Here is a 23,900-nt window from a genome sequence, read left to right on the forward strand (position 1 = left end):
AGCTTTTTCTTATTGTCGTCAATCAAAGTGGCGCTACATTCAGAGGCTCCATGCGTAGCAAGTGAAATGGGAGATTTCTAATCGTTGCAAAATGCAATTGCGGAATTTAATTGGCTAAATGAGAAGGAGTAGTCTACAACGATCAACCATCAGGTAGGCTGTTTCATATTAATGGCCTTTCTACTTTTGCTAGCTAGCTAGCTAGCTGGCTACTGTAGCTAACTAGCTTCTTTAATGCAATTAAGACAGGTACTACCAGATGGTATGATAGATATGTAAGGCAGGTTTGTCTAACTAGCGCAAGTCGGTTTGGCTACTTTCTCGCACTCCCTCTGTGCCACATATTTACTGTCACACACACCGGCCCCCGCTCCTCTCTCGCCCCTCTACACCCTTCTAACGAAACAAGCAGAGCACAGCGCACCCGTGAGCATGTCTCCATTGAAGTAAAAAAAAAAAAAACATGTAGTTCGACTGTCCGGATATTATTTGAATAGTTAAATCATTACAAGTGCTCAGCATACGTGGGAACTCCTTCAAGACTGTTGGAAAAGCATTCCAGGTGAAGCTGGTTGAGAGAATGCCAAGTGTGTGCAAAGCTGTCAAGGCAAAGGGTGGCTATTTTGATTTGTTTCACACTTTTTGGTCACTACATGATTCCATATGTGTTATTTCATAGTTGATGGCTTCACTATTATTCTACAATGTAGAACATTTTTACAATAAATTAAGAAAAACCCTGGAATGAGTAGGTATGTCCAAGCTTTTAACTGGTACTGTACTTGTGTACCTGTTTAGAGAGACAGCAAATCTATGCTATAATAAGGACAGTTTAATATTTATCTTACAGGCTCTAGTTTAGTCACACCTATAATAATAATATAATAATATATGCCATTTAGCAGACGCTTTTATCCAAAGCGACTTACAGTCATGTGTGCATACTACTGTTCAGTCGTGTGGTCAGGTGCCACAAAGAGAGACTTAGGAAAATTGCAATTGGCTCAGAACAGAGCAGCACGGATGGCCATTGGATGTACACAGAGAGCAAACATTAATACTATGCATGTCAATCTATCCTGGCTCAAAGTGGAGGAGATATTGATTTCATCCCTGCTTGTATTTGTGAGAGGTATTGATTGACATGTGGAAAGTACCAAGCTCTCTGTTAAACAACAAGTACACAGCTCAGACACCCATGCATACATACCCCACAAGACATGCCAGAGGTCTCTTCACAGTCCAGAACAGACTATGGGAGGCGCACAGTATTACACAGAGCCATGACTACATGGAACTCTATTCCACATCAGGTAACTGATACAAGCAGTAGAAACAGATAATAAAATAAATCCACCTTATGGAACAATGGGGACTGTGAACCAACATAAATATAGGCACAAACATATGCATACACACACATGATAACATATGCACTGCACTGTACACGTAGATTTCGTGTTGTAGATATGTAGTAGGGGCCTGAGGGCACACACTTAGTGTGTTGTGAAATCTGTTATGAATGTATTGTAATGTTTTTTAAATTGTATAACTGCCTTAATTTTGCCAGACCCCAGGAAGAGTGGCTGCTGCCAAAGGGGATTCATAATAAATCAAATACTGAGGTGATGTAAATGGAATTAAGTCATTATTTTCTACTCTATTATTTCTAAAGAAGTCAACTCTCAGCGTGAAAGATACAGATCATAGGAGATTTTGTGATAAGCAGTACCGTACTTAAAAGAATAGAGCGCATACTTTTTCATTGAACCACACCCTTTGGACTATGACGCCAACCAATAAGATCATTTCTCTTCAGTGTAAACGGAAGTGAACAGTGACTAAGAACAGTTTCTACTTTAGCGTCTTTATTGTTGTAATGTAGACAATTATTAATACCCTGGAACTCAAAATATGACTAATTTACCTGCACCGCATCACATACTTACCCTAGGTAGTGTTTAATTCGCGTTGGAGACAGAACTTGGTTGATAGATGTTATCTGGTTAACATTAGCCAACAATGGCTAACTGCAACGTTATGGTTTTTCACACTCAAATAGCCTCCGTTATGGAGGTGCTAGCGAATGCAGCCGTTGCAGAAATCTGTAAACTCGTAGACGACGACTATGCAGTGTTTCGTTTGGAAATAACTCAAAGCCAGAAAGAAACCAGGACATTGCGGAGGAAACTACAGCAACTGGAACTGAAGGTGGCACGGGAGCGCGCAGAGAGGACAACGCGGGAGCGCGTCCCCGCCAGTCCGAATAGTGTCAAGTTCCTCGACAGATACAGAGGAATGGCAAGAGGTACATTTAGCAAATGACCAAGACTGCGGAGCCTTTCGCCCCGTTCCCATGTGAGCATGTGTTGAGATGTGTTACCCAGAATTGGGTCTTGGTCAGTTTTTGAATAGTAGTATTCAATACTTCCCCTGAATAATTAAGTACGTAGCTAGCTATCGTGCAGTTTTGGATTTTATCAGGAAGGTCAATTAAGAGAAAATTATTTTAGCAACTTCTAACCAGATTCTTGATTTACTGAATTTCCTATCATACTCAATAAAATAATGTGATGCATGGAACATAATCAATAAATAGTATATCAAGAAGTAATGAGTAGTATTACCTTACATCCAAGGCCAGATTACCGAACTATCACCCCTGCGCCACAAAGGCATTCAATTCGTTGTCAGTGTCCATTGCTATATCAATGGTGTGATGAGCTAATGCCTCCAATTTTGGACGTCATTACAGCCAAAACCTGTTCTCTTTATCCCCGGTATGTAAACAAAGCTGATTTCCGTGACAGTTACGCTGCTAAAACGAGTTTCTACGATTCAAAATAGCAACAACATAAACACGGGGAAAATCCACATTAACTTAGCTTTCAGATCGCCAAGTGAGTTCTTATGCAGCTATTGTCAATTAATTAATGTGCAATTCAGTTCAATACACTGGCTCATCTGTCTGGCATGTTTTTATTTTGAGCTTCCCTCCCCTTGTCTTGTCTTACACTAAAGTATGCTTTCATTAGTCATATTATAAATATTATTTTCCTGTCTCCCTTCCTCCACCACATGGCATAGGCATAGGCATAGCTCAGTACTACAGTAGTGCCATAGTGGTTGTACATAATACAAGACAACAAACAGTTGAATAATGTTGAAATCACAAATACCTAAAAGGGATTCACAACAATGAATTAACCTACTTGATTCATTAAATGAACAGCCTCTGAAAACCAACCTGGCAATAATTATAGAAAAATTTAAAATGTTTCTATTTTTGTGTAACAGATGTGTCGTGAACTTGTTTATTTTATTTAATAGTCCCACATGGCAGTTATAGACTGAAATATATGGGTATAGGCAAACATCGAAACATAAACTATAAAACACCATTTAGTTGAGAAAACAAAAATATGAATGAGACTCCTCCGAGTTGGCAGAAATAGGTTATGGGTGATTTTTATTTTGCTATATCTCTTCTGGCATGTGGGATAGAGAGGAGGTGGGTGCTATGGGTGGTTCTGCCCGTCACTTGCCCTCGATAGGCAGCCAGTGTCGGAAGGGGGACTTGAAGAAGGAGATTGCAAAGTCCAGGCACAGCTGCTCTCTTCGCTCTTGGGAGTGCTAGTGTATGTAGCGCATCTGTGTGTCTCACTGTGCCCAGGATGATATGGCAAGCACAAGTTCTTTGTAGATTAGATTAACCAACATGACACTAACAGTAGGTGTAGATGATGTAATGAAAAGTGAGATATTGGAGGGTGGTTCACACTACTGTTTGTGGTCACGTCATATCACAGAGTCTGCGTTTAAGTATATGCATTATGTACATAAACACATACATTCACTCACTCATTTATCAGGAGATGACTGCATTACTCTTGATATTGCATGTTACAAAATGTAATCTGGACTTAAATTGAATCAACATAAATAAATGTGTAGAAAAAATAGGGAAGGGAAGTGCTGCAGGGATACTGTAGTATATAGATATGGAGACAAGTCAGCCTTGTTTTGCTCCTCTTAAAAGCTAAATACTTTCTGAGAAGTAACCATTATTTACTATTTTACATCTGGGGTTGCTGTACTTAACTTTAACCCATTGTATAAGAGATTCACCAAAATTAAAGCAATCCAGGCATTTATATATAAATTATATAGTGGTACTTTGTCAAACACCTTTTCAAAATCTGCTATGAAGACCAGGCCTGATATCTTTGATGTTTCATAATGTTCAATTGTTTCAAGTAATTGTCGTATATTATCTCCAATATATTGTCCATGTAAAAAACCTGTCTGATCATGATGAACAATATCTGGTAAAACATGTTTTATTCTATGTGCTCTGCATTTCGGCAGGATTTTCGCATCATAACATTGAAGTATAAGGCGCCTCCAGTTTTTTAAATGGACTGAATCTTTCTACTTACTTCTTGTTGAATACCTGAAAGTCTAACATTTTTATAGGATTAATTAAAACATGCTAAAAATGTATATTTGAGTACATCAAAAAAGTTCTGATGTACCTTTACTGGTATACCGTCAAGCCCTGGTGTTTATCCAGATGTAAAATATTTAATTGCCTCAAACAGTTCATCTTTTGTACATTAGCCTTCACACAAATCTTTCTGTAAATGTGTTAATTTTACATTATTATTAGGAAAGAAATCCTTACAGTTAACATCATTTAGTGGAAATGGAGAAGACTGAAAAGAAAACATAATTAAAATATTTAGCCTCTTTCAAAATATAATTTGGTAATACAAAATTCAAAAGGCACTCGCACATCTGAGCAATGTAATTTGCAGCTGCATGGCAACAATTGAACAAGATGAAGGAAAAAGGTAACCGCACACTGCTCTTGATAGTATCACTGATATTTAATAAGCTTATGTATCGGCCTCACGGCCTTCGTCAGAGCTTTTGTGATTTTTTAAAATTTGCACCCTTATGTAGACCTGCCCCCACCCACATCCGTTCCACACATCGAAGGGGGTTGGAGGCAAAGGAAAAACAAATGAGTGCTGCCAAATATAACAATATGCATTTCAGAAATATTACAAAAGTGTATAAATAAGACGTATATTGAACACGTCTATAAAACCACAATGAAGACATACCAAGTTTTCATTAGTCATTATGTACATTGTACGAAAAACAGAGTAATCTTAAATAGGCACATCATTCATGTTCAAATTCACAAGCTATGTATGTTATGTTGTGAATTTGAACATGAATTATGTGCCTATTTAAGATTACTCTGTTTTTCGTACAATGTACATAATGACTAATGACAACTTGGTATGTCTTCATTGTGGTTTTACAGACGTGTTCAATACGTCTTATTTATACACTTCTGTAATATTTATGAAATGCATCTTTGATGTTATGGGGCTATTTTGCTTCCACTGGTCCTGGGGCCCTTGTTAATATCAATGGCATCATGACCCAGTACCAGGATTTCAGCCAAAAACCCTGTTGCCTCTGCCTAGAGGCTGAAACTTGGCGGCAAGTGGATCATCCAGCACACATCAAAATCCACAAATAAATGTTTAATTGGTCACAAAATCTAAATGTGGCAATGGCCATCTCAGTCTCTGGATTTGAAACCCATTGAAAACCTATGGTTTGAATTGAAGAGGGCAGTCCATAAGCGCAAATGAAGGATATCAACGATCTGGAAGGATTCTGTATGTAGGAATGGTGTAAGATTCCTCCCAATGTGTTCTCCAACTCATAAAACATTTTTGAACAAGCGTCTGTGCCATTGTCCTCGCAAGGTAAAGAATTGAAAGGCATTGAAAACAGGGATGTTAAACAAAATATCGTTCTCTGAGAAATTGTATTAGTATAAAATATAAATTCCTTTTTTTTGTTGCATACAATGTAGCTCAGTATTTGAATGATTTATTTTATACAGTCATTTTTGCTCATCTTTATCATGGGTGCCAGTCATTTCAGAGCCCACTGTAGGTGCCCCAGGTCCCCCGGATGTGGTAGTCCAGCCCTGCTTACATCCTTACCAATTGTAGACGGTGTCAATAGTGTACAATATAGAGTTGAACATTGCCAGTAGTACTTACCTTAACCACCCTCTTTCCCCCAATCACTCTCTCAGGTGAAGGACATCTCACTGAAGGCCACATGAGCTTTGTGAAGCCAGCGGAAGACAACGCGTGGAGAGATGACCAACCAATCACTGTTGATGAGGGGAGTGGAACCTCAACCCAGCATGTTATCGTGATAGAGGTTAGTGTGATAGTGTAACATAGAAACAATTACAGTACATTAAATGTGGCCCATTTATTTCAGAAAGGCTCCCCTCAGCTATTCACTTGCTTACATGTACATTCTTATTTATCTTCCATAGGGGAGCTTGTGAGACTTTGTTATCCAATTCAACTCATATACCGATAATAACCTCCTCTCTTCTTGTGTCAGTCAGCAGATGCAGAGGCTGCAGGTCCTGGGGTCAAGCAGAAGGGGTCTGAAAGAGAGGAGGACCCACGACACAGCAGAGATATTGAGACTGGAGCAGCGGCGGGAGTGACACCCCCTGTAGTCACGGAGGACCTCGCCATCGCCACAGTGCCCCAGGCCAGGACCCGACACAGCATCACGGAGGTCAGTGGAATGCCGAACGCCGTCCTCAAAACAGAGACTTTAACTGTAACATTCGGGCTCTTACACACAGGATCTGACCACAGATCAGACTCAGAGGGGCTGGAGCGAGTGCGCTGTCCTCCTGCTCCCAGCTCAGAGTATTTACTTTACGGTAACCCTAACCCTAGGATGGTTCATTCCCATCGGGACTCAGGTGACGCGTTAGAGACTGGCAATGATCCATTTTGTTCTTACTCTACAGAGATGGACCCTGGCAACATGCCCTTGGGTTTAGAGAAGCAGACTGATCTGTCTAGAGGGGACCGGAACCGGTACAGTAGTCGTGTGTACTCTGAAGGGTGCCTAGATAAGAAAGTGGATGGTCTTATCGTAAATGAGGTGACTGTGAAAGTGGAGGGCAAAGCTCCTCTGACATGGAATATAGACAAGACTCACTTAGGAGAAGGACACTCACAGGGCAGAGATTTCTTAGATTACAGGGACAGCTTCGAGAAAAATCAAAATGTCGCCACTCACTCCCCTTTACACACGCTCAAGGATCGGGGCCCATTGTCCACATCGATTGGGCCTTCCAATTCACACAGCTGTGTCCCTTTCAATCAGTTATTGAACTCAAAGGACCAAAGGGCCAACGCTCAAGGAGGGGGAGCAACATCAGGTAAAGAAAAATGGTTCCCCTGCATGTTCTGTAACAAAGGCTTCAACTGCCCCCGGAAGGTGGAGGTCCACCAGAGGGTCCACACAGGGGTGAAACCCTTCAGTTGTACCCAGTGTCACATGCACTTCGCCCAGGCTAGCAGCCTGAAGAGGCACCAAAGGGTACATACAGGGGTGAAACCATTCAGCTGTACCCAGTGTCACATGCGCTTTGCTCAGACTGGTGACCTGAAGCGGCACCAGAGGGTCCACACAGGAGAGAAACCCTACAGCTGTCCCCAGTGTGAGAAGAGATTCTCCCACCAGCACCATCTGAAGATTCACCTGAAGGTCCACATGGGAGAGAGGCCATTCAGAGAGTAACTAAGGATACTCCAGCAGAAAAAACATTCCACTATATCATAGAAACTAACCATTCCACTCAATAGCTTCTGACTTTTACGTCAAACCCTGCATTAAAGACAAAGATACATTTTCAATGTTGTCAGCAGAAAAGATCCACAGATGCATTTCAAATAACAAGAGTAACAGATTTCAATGTAGAATATTCCTGGGTAAAATATTGCATCCAGACATTTTGTGAGATAAAAGGCATATAGAAGCCTAAAAAGTCAGTTATATATTGTGTTTGTACTGTGTAGGCCAGGGATTCTCAACTGGGGGGTCGGTAGGATTTTAAGGGGTTGTGGGAACTTTGCAAGAATATAAAACATGTAATAAAAATATATTTTGAAAGGTAACCGCCACACTGAAACTTTTATTTTTTTATTGTTGCTGACTTTACATGTACAGTGCGTCAGCAGTGTTGAAATGGCTTGTTACGTTTGGACTTGGAGGGTTTTCGCACTGCACACACTCACTGACCCCACCCCGCACAGACACAGATCCAATGAAATGACAGATTTCTCGACACATAAACACACTGATCCAATAAAAATGTCACTGCAACATCGTTTTGTTTTAAATGTGACATGTCCAATCAGGTAATACAGATCTTCTTCTAACAGCTATCTCGATTGATAGCTAACTATTCAGATGTGTTCTGCAGGCATTGCACATGTGGATTGTTAGCTGTCATTTAACTCATGTAGTTTAGCTGTCAGAGTAAAATCATGGACAAGTTTTTAATACGTGCAATTCCCTCTTCATCTACTGCTGCTTCCAATGTCAACAACAAGGCAGACAACCCAGGCCCTGTCAAGAAGAGAAAACACGACCCAGACATCATTCGATATGGTTTTACATGCACTACCATTCCAAAATTACAAACACTACCGTTCACATTTTTTGTCCATTAAAATAACATCAAATTAATCAGAAATACAGTGTAGACATTGTTAATGTTGTAAATGACTATTGTAGCTGGAAACGGCAGATTTTTTAAATGGAATATCTACATAGGTGTACAGAGGCCCATGATCAGCAACCATCACTCCTGTGTTCCAATGGCATGTTGTGTTAGCTAATCCAAGTGTATCATTTTAAAAGGCTAATTGATCATTATAAAACCCTTTTGCAATTATGTTAGCACAGCTGAAAACATTTGTGCTGATTAAAGAAGCAATAAAACTGGCCTTCTTTAGACTAGTTGAGTATCTGGAGCATCAGCATTTGTGGGTTTGATTACAGGCTCAAAATGGCTAGAAACAAATACATTTCTTCTGAAATTCGTCAATCTATTATTTTTCTGAGAAATGAAGTCTATTCCATGCGAGAAATTGCCAAGAAACTGAAGATCTCGTGCAAGGCTGTGTACTACCCCCTTCACAGAACAGCGCAAACTGGCCCTAACCAGAATAGAAAGAGGATGCCCCGGTGCACAACTGAACAAGCGGACAAGTAGTTTGAGAAACAGACGCCTCACAAGTCCTCAACTGGCAGCTTCATTAAATAGTACCTGCAAAACACCAGTCTCAACGTCGACAGTGAAGAGGGACTCCGGGATGTTGGCCTTCTAGGCAGAGTTGCAAAGAAAAATCCAAATCTCAGACTGGCCAATAAAAAGAAAAGATGGGCAAAAGAACAAAGACACTGGACAGAGGACCTCTGCCTAGAATGCCAGCATCCCGGAGTCCCTCTTCACTGTTGACGTTGAGACTGGTGTTTTGCAGGTACTATTTAATAATAATAAAAACGTTAAACAGCATCTTGTCAAGCTGCAGGTAAAGTTTTGCGACTACTTCCCGGAGGAGAACAGGAGACAAGACGACTGGATACGGGACCCCTTTCACGGGAAGCGTCACGTTGCCAAGCAACGAAGAGGCTCAGCTGGTGGAGCTGTCATTTGATCACGGACTGAGCATGCGCATCCCGGAAATGACACTGCCACAGTTCTGGTGCAGCTTAGTGGGAGAGTATCCTGCTCTCGCCTGTCATGCAATCAGAATCATGCTAGCTTTCAGGAGTACCTATCTGTGTTTATTTATTTATTTTTATTTCACCTTTATTTAACCAGGTAGGCAAGTTGAGAACAAGTTCTCATTTACAATTGCGACCTGGCCAAGATAAAGCAAAGCAGTTCGACAGATACAACGACACGGAGTTACACATGGAGTAAAACAAACATACAGTCAATAATACAGTATAAACAAGTCTATATACAATGTGAGCAAATTAGGTGAGAAGGGAGGTAAAGGCAAAAAGGCCACGGTGGCAAAGTAAATACAATATAGCAAGTAAAACACTGGAATGGTAGTTTTGCAATGGAAGAATGTGCAAAGTAGAAATAAAAATAATGGGGTGCAAAGGAGCAAAATAAATAAATGAATTAAATACAGTTGGGAAAGAGGTAGTTGTTTGGGCTAAATTATAGGTGGGCTATGTACAGGTGCAGTAATCTGTAAGATGCTCTGACAGTTGGTGCTTAAAGCTAGTGAGGGAGATAAGTGTTTCCAGTATGTGTGTGAAAGTGGCTTCTCTGCTATGGCCGTGCTGAAAACTAAAAGCAGAAACAAACTGGATTTTTTTGTACATTTTAAAAAAATGTTACATTTAACATTTATTTAACTAGGCAAGTCAGTTAAGAACAAATTCTTATGTACAATGACGGCCTACCTCGGCCAAACCAGGACGCCGCTGGGCCAATTGTGCACCGCGCTATGGGACTCTCAATCACGTCTGGGTGTGATACAGCCTGGACAGCCAGCATGACCTCAGAGTTGCCGTGTCAACCATCAACCCAGACTTCAATAAACTTATCAAACTGAAGGAACACCCCCAGCTCTCCCACTGAGGCCACGCACACACACACACACACACACACACACACACACACACACACACACACACACACACACACACACACACACACACAATAAATAAACAGGTTAAAGAGTTATTGTTCACTAGGTTAATTTTATTGTTAATTAATTCTGACATTCATATTACATGTTATTGAACTGGTTAAAAACTTATACCTTAAAAAATAACTATTCACATGGTAATTGATTATGTTTTTTCTATTTTAAAAACTGGTATGTGTTACTGTTCATTAACATTATTGGACTGGTTTTAATGTCATGTTCTGAGTCTGATCATGTATTACACCCCACTCCTGAACTGATCGCCTAATTAAAATGGCTTATTCACTTAAATTTATAATAAACGTTTTCTCAGTTTTAATATGGGTGTGTAATGTTTTTCTTTAATACCATAATTGTAGCCCATTGAGACAGACTCTATTTTGCAAGTGAAGCCTGCCCAAGAAGGCAGCTGCAATACAACATTACAAAATGTAATCATCAACAGTCCATAATATTGGGTCACGACTCAATTGTCACTGTCAAATTTGGGTCCCCAGGCAATACCAGTTGAGAACCACTGGTGTAGACTCTATGATGTTCACAAATGCCTATTTCATTATTTTCATTCCACTACTGAATTTTTTTCCCAAGACACTTTTAAAATGAGAAAATGTATACAGTTTATCAAGTTTATGCAGATTTTTAGTATGGTTTTTCATATGGTTTATTTAAAACGTGTTCATGTTTAATAAACACAAAATTTGACTTTTCATTCTAAGACTTTCATTGCGACTCTCTTTAATATACCTCACATCTGATCTCACCCTATTCTGCATACACCCAGCAGCACTTTATAACCAATATACACTTAAATATAAATAAATATACCTTTACATACCCCTCACACTAACAAACGACTACTGTACAGAAAATATTTGTTCACAAAAGTAGTGCACTGGGCCTTTAATAGTCCTGTATTAGTGGAATGATATATCAGTCTACAGCGCAGTGCTGGAAAAAAATATGTGATATTTGTCCAGCACCCCACCCTACCGGCGAAAACAATCGCAGCATCCTCCCCCTCCCCCAGGTTTGTCTGATGATGACTTTGTACTTATTTTTACCCACAACATCATATTTATGTCCACCATAATGGGTTTAACAACAATGAAGTAATCCTGTAACTACAGTGTAGGACTCAGTAATCTGTATCACCTGTCTCTTCCAGGAGGAGACGGCTCCAGAGGTGCTGCTGGTGAAGGAGGAGGGGTGTGAGGAGGGTCTGAGGAACCCTGTGGGGACCATGGCCATGGTCAACCAGACTACACCTCCTCCTGAACCCACAGAGGAACCAACTGAGCAGAAAAGGACCACACACAGTCTCCCTGAGGTGAGCCCACTGAACTACTGTCTGAATGGTATTAGGTCAGGTCCCGTATCACAAAGCCTCAGAGTTGGAGTGCTGATCTAGGATCAGTTTAGCCTTTTAGATCATAATTAATAAGATTATATACTACTCAGTACTCCTATTCTGAGATTCTTTGTGGATCTGGTCCCAGGTCTTGATTAATTTAGTCTTAAAGGGCGACTGCACTTCCTGATTTGGACTTGTTTTTCATCAATGCACATTAAGAAATGCTGGCAGCCATGACTGAAGGCAACGAGAGTTGTCTTGGCGGTGTGTTTTGATCAGTGGAGGCTCCTCAGAGGGGGAAGGGGAGGACATTCCTCAGTGAATTTCATAAAAATACACATAGTGAAACAATAAAAAGTTCTACTTTTTAGATAACTATGCTAAATATATTCACATATCACCAAATAATTGTTTAAGTCACACTGTTTTACAATGAAGGTCTGCAGTAGCCTCAACAGCACTCTCTTGGGTAGCACCGAGGGTGTAGCCGGAGGACAGCTAGTTTCCATCCTCCTCTGAATAGGTTATTATTTATTTTTTACCCCTTTTTCCTCCCCAATTCATGGTATCCAATTGGTAGTTACAGTCTTGTCTCATCGCTGCAATTTCCGTACACACTCGGGAGAGGCGAAGGTTGAGAGCCATGCGTCCTCTGAAACACGACCCAACCAAGCCGCACTGCTTCTTGACACAAGGCCCGCTTAAAAACCTCTTAGGGAGGCTGCGAATTTTCGCAGCTTTTTGTTAAAAATCGCGCAACATTTCAGCGCCCTGCTATTCATGCCAGGAATATACTATATGCATATGATTAGTATGTGTGGATAGAAAACACTCAGACGTTTCTAAAACTGGTTAAATCACGGCTGTGACTATAACAGAACGTGCGTTTCATCGAAAAGTGCAGGAAAATCTGATCACTGAAAATGGGAAAATATATCCATGCGCCACTTCAACCAATTGTTAAAAGTGACCCACATTAAATGGGGCTGAGGTTGCAATACCTACAGCTTCCACAGGATGTCAACAGTCTTGTCATTTGTCTCGGATTTGTTTCTTGGTCAAACCGAAACAAGGGAGCCGATTTCTTCCGGTCTCCGACAGCATGTTTTGGTTGAGAAATATCCGGACATGATTTCAAGACGTGGAGCTAAAGAACATACATCGCCCGTGATCATTTTGATAGATTATTAACGTTTACTAATACCTAAAGTTGCATTATAAAAGTATTTCAAAGTGTTTTGTGAAAGTTTATCGCCGACTTTTTAATTTTTTTAAAATGACGTTGCGTTATCAAACTCAGTTTTTTCCTTGATTTCACAGTCTTCATAGATCGATATCTAGGCTATATATGGACCGATTTAATCGAAAAAAAGACCCAAATAAATGTTTATGGGACATCTAGGAGTGCCAAGAAAGAAGCTTGTCAAAGGTAATGAATGTTTTATATTTTATTTCTGCGTTTTGGGTAGCGCCGGCTAACGCAAAATCTGTCGTGTTAGAGACGTTGCAGTATTTTGGGGGTACATGCTATCAGATAATAGCTTCTCATGCTTTCGCCGAAAAGCATTTTACAAATCTGACTTGGTGGATAGATTCACAACGAGTCTAGCTTTAATTCACTACCTTTAATGTGTATTTTAATGAAAGTTTGAGTTTTATCAAAACTATAGGTGGCGCTCTGAAATTCCGCTGAGTGATGTTCCTGCATGGGAACTGTGTTCTGCGTCATCCTTAAGAAGCCACACCAATGTGGTGGGGAAACACCGTACACCTGACGACCGTGTCAGCGTGCATGTGTCCATCCCGCCACAGGAGTCGCTAGAGCATGATGGGACAAGGACATCCCTGCCAGCCAAACCTCCCTAACCCGGACGACGCTGGGCCAATTGTGCGCCGCTGCCCCATGGATCTCCCTGTCGCGGCCGGCTGCGACAGAGCCTGGACTCGAACCAGGATCTCTGGAAGCACAGTTACCACTGGGCTACTCGGGAGGCCCCTCTGAACAGTTTTGAACAAATTAATTCATTCAAAAATGAGAGAGAAGTAAGAGCGAGAGACCAGTTATATTTTGTTGTATTTTTTTCACTTATCTAACTAGCGAATGCAGCTAGCTATCTAGTTTAGCCTACTCAAACAGCGAGGATACTATGCTAGCTAGCTATGTCTATCCAACACTGGAACTCTTCCAAGTCAAGATAAGCTTTGGTTTTATTAATTTATTGTCACCAGGGCCCGCCGGTGTAACTGCTAAACTGCTTGCTGTACACTGTAAGTTTGTAGTTGGTTTATTAACACATACGTTCTAGTAGCTAGCCATGTTGACTATGACGTTAGGTGACAACTATGTAGGCTGTGTGTAGTGTTTAGCAGTTATGGAATGAAGGTTTGATTTGGAAAGTTTTTTTTCGCTTTGTCACATACAGCTGTTATGTTGTGCACTGAAGTCCACAAGCAAAGGGAAAAGGTGATAGGACGAGTGCTCATAGATGCGAGTAGGAATTATACAACAAGCAAATTATCATGCTTTTTGTATGTAACTGCTATGAAAGGGAACTGTGTTTGTTGTGTATTCATTCTGCCGATTGTGTTGAAAAACGTTTCTTAAACGGAAGCAAACAGAACGAAATGGGGAGAACCATACCTACATTTGTCCAAAAGAAACTCTCATTTGCAACTGTAGGACTAATGACTACACCCTAGATCAGCTAGATGCAGGCAAGAGTGTGTAAGGCGGTATTGAATGTGTCAACTGTCTGAATTACTCTCATTTTTCTCTTGACCTTTTGTAGCAACCTCATGATGGGTATAGGGGCGGCAGGGTAGACTAGTGGTTAGAGCGTTGGACTAGTAACCGGAAGGTTGCGAGTTCAAACCCCTGAGCTGACAAGGTACAAATCTGTCGTTCTGCCCCTGAACAGGCAGTTAACCCACTGTTCCCAGGCTGTCATTGAAAATAAGAATATGTTCTTAACTGACTTGCCTGGTTAAATAAAGGTTAACATTTTTTTTTAAATAAATAAAAAAATAGGGAAATTTTAGTATCATGTAGTATCCTAAACCTGTCAATGTTTTATTGAGCTGGATTAATAAAATAGTGACAGTCATCCAATATGCTGTAAGAGAAATAAGTCCATGATCATAAAAACAATGATCCTCTATCATCTTAAATGGCACCGACCGTCACTTGATTTGATGTGGGTGTTTCTTTGCCATTAAATCACAACAAACAAGGGCAGTAGTGAGTACAGCGAGGTAAGCTTAGCTAGTTTTGCTATGAATAGAACTAAGTTTTGAAGTTGAGGCCTTTCTCCCCGGACTGACCATCTCAAGATGGTCAGCTAATTGACCCTTCGCTTAGCCCCGCCCCAGAATTTTGGGTACCCAATCACAGTGCTCAATGAATTTCACGCTTTCAATAATGTTTCAACTCAAACTGGCTAGTTTTCTAACTTTTGCAAGCCAGTTTGAGTTGAAACATTATTGAAAGCATATCTAACTTAGCTATATGATATTTTATTTTTATTTAACCTTTATTTAACTAGGCAAGTCAGTTAAGAACAAGTTCTTATTTACAATGACGACCCACCAAAAGGCAAAAGGCATCCTGCAGGGGGCTGGGATTAAAAATAAAACAATAAAATATAAATATAGGACTAAACACACATCACGACAAGAGACAACACTACATGAATAGAGACCTAAGACAACAACATAGCAAGGCAGCAACACATGACAACACAGCTTGGTAGCAATATGACAACAACATTGTAGCAACACAACATGGTAGCAACACAACATGATAGCAGCACAAAATGTGGTACAAACATTATTGGACACAGACAACAGCACAAAGGGCAAGAAGGTAGAGACAACAATACATCACGCAAAGCAGCCACAACTGTCAGTAAGAGTGTCAATGATTGAGTCTTTGAATGAAGAGATTGAGATAAAACTGTCCAGTTTGAGTGTTTGTTGCAGCTCGTTCCAGTTGTTAGCTGCAGCGAACTGAAAAGACGAGCGACCCAGGGATGTGTGCTCTCGGGACCAAAAGACTGTGTAAAATAGCTAAAAGGCTATAATGTTGCATTAACTGTAAAGCTATATCAGTCACTAGTGGAAACTTTATTTCAGTTGTAAATGTTATCTTTTTTAATGTATTTTACCTCAGACGATTTAGTAGTAAGGTTGCTAGCTCGTACTCCTAGCAGCTTATGCTAACTAGCTATCTGGCTAGCATTTACTGCTAGTGAAGTTGCAAGCTAGCAACTTAGCACAAACTAGCACTCACTAGGCTAGTCATTGTCTAAATGACAGGTAGAAACACATCCATAACCATAAAGAGGTAACTAGCCCCGGGGACAGGGGAGTTTCCCCAAAACACAACACAAAATTTATTGGATTATTTAACGTAAAGCTTTCCTACTTGTATATTTAAAAATATATGTAGATCTAACTTCATTGGACTATATCTACAACTTTTTTTTCAGGGGGGGGCAGTTACCCCATATTACCCTACCCTACTTTTCTTTTCTAAACGAGCACCTTATGAACTGCACTCACACCAAAACCTTGTTGGTTTGACAAGTGGCAATAAATCACTGATATCAATTAAGGGAGAAATCAGGTTATACACTCTGTTGAAATTAACACAGCTAAAACAAACACTGGAGATATTTGTTACATCCAGTGTCAACCTGTCATTCAGGGCAGGTGGGGCTCTGTTTTGAGCCCCACATTTTTAGCAAATAATTTGGTCTATTTCCCCTCTTAATTTCGTCTACTGTTCTGACTTGGTGGTGCACATGTAGACTATAACCTGTTTGGAATATTGTAATCATTGAATATTGTAAGAGCTTTCATTGTCTGCTTATATGCCTTTATTTATCCTATGGTTCTGACTTGGTGTAGAGGGAGAATACTGTAAGAACGACCCATGTTCTGAATTCTGTCGTACATTTCAAAAGTGCTGAACAAATACAGTTGAAGTCGGAAGTTTACATACGCTTAGGTTGGAGTCATTAAAACTTGTTTTTCAACCACTCCACAAATTTCTTGTTAACAAGCTATAGTTTTGGCAAATCGGTTAGAACATCTACTTTGTGCATGACACAAGTAATTTTCCCAACAATTGTTTACAGACAGATTATTCCACTTATAATTCACTGTATCACAATTCCAGTGGGCCAGAAGTCTACATACACTAAGTTGACTGTGCCTTTAAACAGCTTGGAAAGTTTCAGAAAATTATGTCATGGCTTTTGAAGCTTCTGATAGGCTAATTGACATCATTTGAGTCAATTGGAGGTATTTCAAGGCCTACCTTCAAACTCACTGCCTCTTTGCCTGACATCATGGGAAAATCAAAAGAAATCGGCCAAGACCTCAGAAAAAAATTGTAGTCCTCCACAAGTCTGGTTCATCCTTGGGAGCAATTTCCAAATGCCTGGAGGTACCACGTTCATCTGTACAAACAATAGTACGCAAGTATAAACACCATGGGACCACGCAGCTGTCATACCGCTCAGGAAGGAGATGCGTTCTGTCTCCTAGAGATGAACGTACTTTGGTGTGAAAAGTGCAAATCAATCCCAGAACAACAGCAAAGGACCTTGTAAAGATGCTGGAGGAAACAGGCACAAAAGTATCTATTTCCACAGTAAAAACGAGTCCTAATCAACATAACCTGAAAGGCTGCTCATCAAGGAAGAACCCACTGCTCCAAAACTACCATAAAAAAGCCAGACTGCACATGGGGACAAAGATCGTCGTTATGACCATCGTTATGTTTGGATGAAAAAGGGGAGGTTTGCAAGCCAAAGAATACCATCCCAACCGTGAAGCATGGGGGTGGCAGCATCATGTTGTGGGGGAGCTTTGCTGCAGGACGGCCTGGTGCATTTCACAAAATAGATAGCATCATGAGGTAGGAAAATCATGTGGATATACAAATGGACAATGACCCCAAGCAGACTTCCAAAGTTGTGGCAAAATGGCTTAAGGATGACTAAGTCAAGGTATTGGAGTGGCCATCACAAAGCCCTGACCTCAATCCTATAGAATAATTTGTGGGCAGAACTGAAAAGTATGTGCGAGCAAGGAGGCCTACATACCTGACTCTGTTACACCAGCTCTGTCAGGAGGAATGGGCCAAAATTCACCCAACTTATTGTGGGAAGCTTGTGGAAGGCTACCTGAAACGTTTGACCCAATTTAAAGGCAATGTTACCGAATACTAATTGAGTGTATGCAAACGTCTGACCCACTATTTCTGTGATGAAATAAATAAAAGCTGATATAAATCCTCCTCTCTACTATTATTCTGACATTTCACATTCTTAAAATAAAGTGGTGTTCCTAACTGACCTAAGACATGGAATTTTTACTAGGATTAAATGTCAGGAATTGTGAACAACTGAGTTTAATTTGTTTTTGAAAAATGCTCCTCAATACAATTTAACCAGGTGCTCTAGACTAGAGCCTCCAAAGTGTCTGTGCAGCAGCCTGAAAGTTTGATGTCCCTAGTCGATTTTAGATAGCTTCGGTATTATTCCCCTTTTATCTGAGGTATCATAGCCTAGCCTGGCTCGCTAGCAATATCAAATAATGTGGTATAAACAAAAGTAGCTACTAGCTAGCTAGTACCAGTTATCTACTTAGCTAATTTCTCACCAAAATTAGTTGTTTGACGGTTGCAGCAGAATTGACCGTGTCGAATGTTTCTTCATTTCTGGCCATATTGTTGAAATGCATTGGAAGTTTGCATCATCTTTATGGAAAACCATTTTCACTCCTCTTTGCTGTGCTTTGGACCCATATGCAGACTTGACAACAAATGTCCACATAGCAGCGTTGTCTCTGGGCATTTGGGCATCGTTGGCAAAAGTGGGCAAGTAAGTAATCCATACCAACCCTCCAGTCAAGTCGTGACGAACTCACTAAAATAACTCAGTTTTGAACGAGACCAACGTGACCAAAATTATCCTAATTACACTTTGTAGTCAATTTTGACACTAGAATGTCAAATCGATGCCACATAGGCCATTTAAAAACAGAGAAGTTGGTTCTAAACTAAGGGGTTGACCTTAAAGTGTAGGACCATGCCTTTAAATGATCAAACCATTTAAAAGTGTCAAGTAATCAAATCAACTAACACATTTGCATATTATCAAATCAATTAATATTTTTGTATAGTACTCATAGCAATCCCTCATTGCCCAATCAGAAGATGCTCCATAGTAGGGTGCTCATATCAGATTTCTTGATCCATCATCCTCTCACTCTGTATCTCTTCCAGTCAGTAGACATGGAGGATGGGAAGCCTGATCTGCTACTAGTCAAAGAGGAGTTTATAGAAGACGGACCAGAGAGCATTGACCTGCTGAGTGGACTAAAGATGGGGGAGCAAGGTAAGGTTGACATATTGTGCATTCAGAAAGTACTCTAACCCCTTAACCTTTTCCACATTTTGTTACGTTCCAGCCTTATATTACCCCATGATGACGAATCAAAAACACGTTTAGAAGGTTTTGCAATGTATTAAAAATAAAAAACTTATCTCACATTTACATAAGTATTCAGAGCCTTTACTCAAAACTTTGTTGAAGCACCTTTGGCAGCGATTACAGCCTCAAGTCTTCTTGGGTATGACGCTAAAAGCTTGGCACACCTATATTTGGGGAGTTCTCTCATTCTTCTCTGCAGATCCTCTCACGCTCTGTCAGGTTGGATGGGTAGCCTCGCTGCACAGCTATTTTCAGGTCTCTATAGAGATGTTAGATTGGGTTCAAGTCCGGGCTCTGGCTGTGCCACTCAAGGACATTCAGAGACTTGTCCCGAAGCCACTCCTGCGTTGTCTTGGCTGTGTGCTTAGGGTTGTTGTCTTGTTGGAAGGTGAACATTCATCCCAGTCTGGAGCAGGTTTTCATCAAGGATCTCTTTGTACTTTGCTCTGTTCATCTTTCCCTCGATCCTAACTAGTCTCCCAATCCATGCTACTGAAAAACATCCCGAACAGCATGATGCTGCCACCACCATACGTCACCGTAGGGATGGGATTTGCCAGGTGATGTCCAGATGTGACACTTGGCATTCAGGCTTTAGAGTTCAATCTTGGTTTCATCAAACCAGATAATCTTTTTTTCTCAAGTCTGAGAGTCCTTTAGGCTTTTGGCAAACTCCAAACGGGCTGTCATGTGTCTTTTACTGAGGAGTGGCTTCCCTCTGGCCACTCTACCCTCAAGGCCTGATTGGTGGAGTCCTGCAGAGATGGTTTTCCTTCTGGAAGGTTCTCCCATCTCCGCAGAGGATCTCTGGAGCTCTGTCAGAGTGACCATCGGGTTCTTGGTCACCTCCCTGACCAAGGCCCTTCTCCCCTGATTGCTCAGTTTGGCTAGGCAGCCAGCTTTAGGAAGCATCTTAGTGGCTCCAAACTTCTTCCATTTAAGAATGATGGAGGCCATTGTGTCCTTGGGAACCTTCAATGCTGCAGACATTTTTTGGTCCCCTTCCCCAGATCTGTGCCTCGACACAATCCTGTCTCGGAGCCCTACGGACAATTTCTTCAACCTCATGGCTTGGATTTTGCTCTGACATTCACTGTCAACTATGGGACCTTATATAGACAGGTGTGCCTTTCCAACTCATGTCCAATCAATTGAATTTACCACAGGTGGACACCAATCAAGTTGTAGAAACATCTCAAGGAGGACTGGCCACCCCACATGGCCTGGTTCCTCTCTAGGTTTCCTCCTAGGTTCTGGCCTTTCTAGGGAGTTTTTCCTAGCCACCGTGCTTCTACACCTGCATTGCTTGCTGTTTGGGGTTTTAGGCTGGGTTTCTGTACAGCACTTCGAGATATCAGCTGATGTAAATTCATTTGATTTGATTTGATCAATGGAAACAGGATGCATTTGAGCTCAATTTTGAGTTTCATAGCAGAGTGTCTGAATACTTATGTTCAATAAGGTATTTCTGTTTTTTATTTTTAATACATTTGCAAGAATTTATATAAACCTGTTTTTGCTTTGTCATTATGGGGTATTGTGTGTAGACTGATAAGGGAAAACATTTATTTAATCAATTTTAGATTTTTTTTTCAAATTATAATGAAAATTATAATGAAAATGAAAATGATCCGGTAATACATTTAATGTTTGTAAAGTCTATTTTGTAACCTCTTCCTGTAGGTGGTTGGCTGGAGGCTAACAGAGAAGACTGGGTAGCCATCTTGGATTCCCAGAACCAGGCCGGTGCAGCCAGGGACCCGGGGGACATCACCACCGAGCAGGCCAGGACCAGAGGCAACATAGTGGAGGTCAGTGGATGGAACAGCATCCTCAACTCTGGGCTGGGGAACAAAACGGTTAACCACAACCAGAAACAGACAGTCAAACACAAAACAACATCTGATCTAAGTTAGGGGTGGGCATTTTTCTGGAATGGAGGGAGAGAGAGAGAAAGTAGCCAAACCGACTCGCGCTGGTTAGACAAACTTGTTGCTGCCATAGGTTATCTATCATACCATCTGGCAGTGCCAATCTTGACTCCATCAAATCGTTTGTAAAAGAGCTAGCTAGCTACAGAAGTCAGTTAAGTTAGCTAAGTAGAACGGCAAATTAAAGCTATTTTGCTGCGCTCCCCGTACTTGTCTACAACTCTATTCATATGAAACATCAGCCCACCGGTTGGATCATCAGTGTAGCCTACTCCTCACTTAATTTCTTCATTTTTATTCCATTTTGCATTGATTAGAAATCTTCCTCTCAATGTAGCGCCGCTTTGATTGATTCTAATAACAACAAGCTACATCTGTGAAACATGTGTAGGCTACCGGTGTGTCTTTTTTATGGGGCGCACTCGTAAAAAAAGTATATCCTTTTTTTATTTAATGGTCTATCTTTGTACACTATGTTGCAATGTCACATAGATCATTGTGAACTCAGCAAAAAAAGAAAGATATTTTGATTTTTTACAAATTAACTTCACAGATCTTCATTGTAAAGGGTTTAAACACTGTTTCCCATGCTTGTCCAATGAACCATAAACAATTAATGAACATGCACCCGTGAAACGGTCGTTAAGACACTAACATCTTACAGACGGTAGGCAATTAAGGTCACAGTTATGAAAACTTAGGACACTAAAGAGGCCTTTCTACTGACTCTGAAAAACACCAAAAGATGCCCATGGTCCCTGCTCATCTGCGTGAACGTGCCTTAGGCATGCTGCAAGGAGGCATGAGGACTGCAGATGTGGCCAGGGCAATAAATTGCAATGTCTGTACTGTGAGACTCCTAAGACAGTGCTACAGGGAGACAGGACAGACAGCTGATCATCCTCGTAGTGGCAGACCATGTGTAACAACACCTGCACAGGATCGGTACATCCGAACATCACACCTGTGGGCCAGGTACAGGATGGCAACAACAACTGCCCGAGTTACACCAGTAACGCACAATCCCTCCATCAGTGCTCAGACTGTCTGCAAATAGGCTGAGAGAGGCTGGACTGAGGGCTTGTAGGCCTATTGTAATGCAGGTCCTCACCAGACATCACTGGCAACAACGTCGCCTATGGGCACAAACCCAATGTCGCTGTACCAGACAGGACTGGCAAAAAGTGCTCTTCACTGATGAGTCGCGGTTTTATCTCACCAGGGGTGATGGTCGGATACGCTTTTATCGTCAAAGGAATGAGCGTTACAGCGAGCCCTGTACTCTGGAGCGGGATCGATTTAGAGGTGGAGGGTCCGTCATGGTCTGGGGCGGTGTGTCACAGCGTCATCGGACTGAGCTTGTTGTCATTGCAGGCGATCTCAACACTGCGCGTTACAGGGAAGACATCCTCCTCCCTCATGTGGTACCTTTCCTGCATGACAATGCTACCAGCCACACTGTTTGTTCTGTGCGTGATTTCCTGCAAGACAGGAATGTCAGTGTTCTGTCATGGCCAGCGAAGAGCCCGGATCTCAATCCCATTGAGCACGCCTGGGACCTGTTGGATCGGAGGGTGAGGGCAAGGGCCGTTCCCCCCAGAATTGTCCAGGAACTTGCAGGTGCCTTGGTAGAAGAGTAGGGTAACATCTCACAGCAAGAACTGGCAAATCTGGTGCAGTCCATGAGGAGGAGATGCACTGCAGTACTTAATGCAGCTGGTGACATATTTTTTAGATTTTGACACCCCCTTTGTTCAGGGACACATTATTCCATTTCTGTTAGTCACATGTCTGTGGAACTTGTTTAGTTTATGTCTCAGTTGTTGAATCTTGTTATGTTCAAACAAATATTTACACATGTTAAGTTTGCTGAAAATAAACGCAGTTGACAGTTGGAGGACGTTTCTTTTTTTGCTGAGTTTATTTCATTTTAGACAATGACTTTTCATTGTTAAAATATACCGATTTTTTTTCTCTCAAAAATGAATACTTTCCCATGTAATCGAATATTAATATCTGTGGATATTCAAATATTCTAAATAACGTGCCCATCCCTAATATTAGTCTTCATGACAACAGACTGGCTGAGACCAGGGCGAGGCGTAGATTTGCTGTGAGGGGACTCCGGTGTCAGGATGTGGCTAGAGACAGGGATGTGGCTAGAGAGACTGGACACAGACTTCGTCCTAGTTATGATTCAGAGAGACTCAGGTTAACCCCCTAACACAGTGATATTCAAAGTTGGGGTCGCAACTGAAGTGAGGTTGCTAATATTTGTTTTTAAATGCATTTTCTGTATTTGTTTTTTGAACAAAAAATGAACAGTACAGTTTATTGTAATGGACAATATACAAACATTTGAGAAAAGTCATTTGAAAAATTACATTTTAATGAGTAAATGTATTTATTGGTTTATTTTCAATGAGATAAGAGATGAAAATGTAATGATTTTTACATTATTTGTTGATGTAAAAATCTAAATATACCGATTTTAAGGTTGTGTCGTTATATTTGGGATGGG

At 41.0% G+C, this 23,900-nt stretch overlaps 1 protein-coding gene across 5 annotated transcripts in view; it reads left to right on the top strand.

Annotated features, from left to right (window-relative positions):
• Window positions 1–7: 7 nt before the first annotated feature.
• LOC118395551 (zinc finger and BTB domain-containing protein 32-like) overlaps window positions 8–23,900 on the top strand; it is a 153,614-nt gene continuing 129,721 nt past the window's right edge. The window contains exons 1-6 of one of the 5 annotated variants that reach the window (XM_052465118.1): window positions 8–153; window positions 6,128–6,258; window positions 6,451–6,633; window positions 11,761–11,922; window positions 19,241–19,352; window positions 21,132–21,259. In XM_052465118.1, coding sequence (XP_052321078.1) covers window positions 6,154–6,258; window positions 6,451–6,633; window positions 11,761–11,922; window positions 19,241–19,352; window positions 21,132–21,259 — 690 coding nt within the window. In that variant the 5' untranslated portion in view covers window positions 8–153; window positions 6,128–6,153. The other 4 variants (XM_035789377.2, XM_052465117.1, XM_052465114.1 and 1 more) reach the window with 4 other exon arrangements.

The sequence above is a fragment of the Oncorhynchus keta genome, chromosome 16, assembly GCF_023373465.1.
Source record: "Oncorhynchus keta strain PuntledgeMale-10-30-2019 chromosome 16, Oket_V2, whole genome shotgun sequence".
NCBI classification, from domain to species: domain Eukaryota; kingdom Metazoa; phylum Chordata; class Actinopteri; order Salmoniformes; family Salmonidae; genus Oncorhynchus; species Oncorhynchus keta.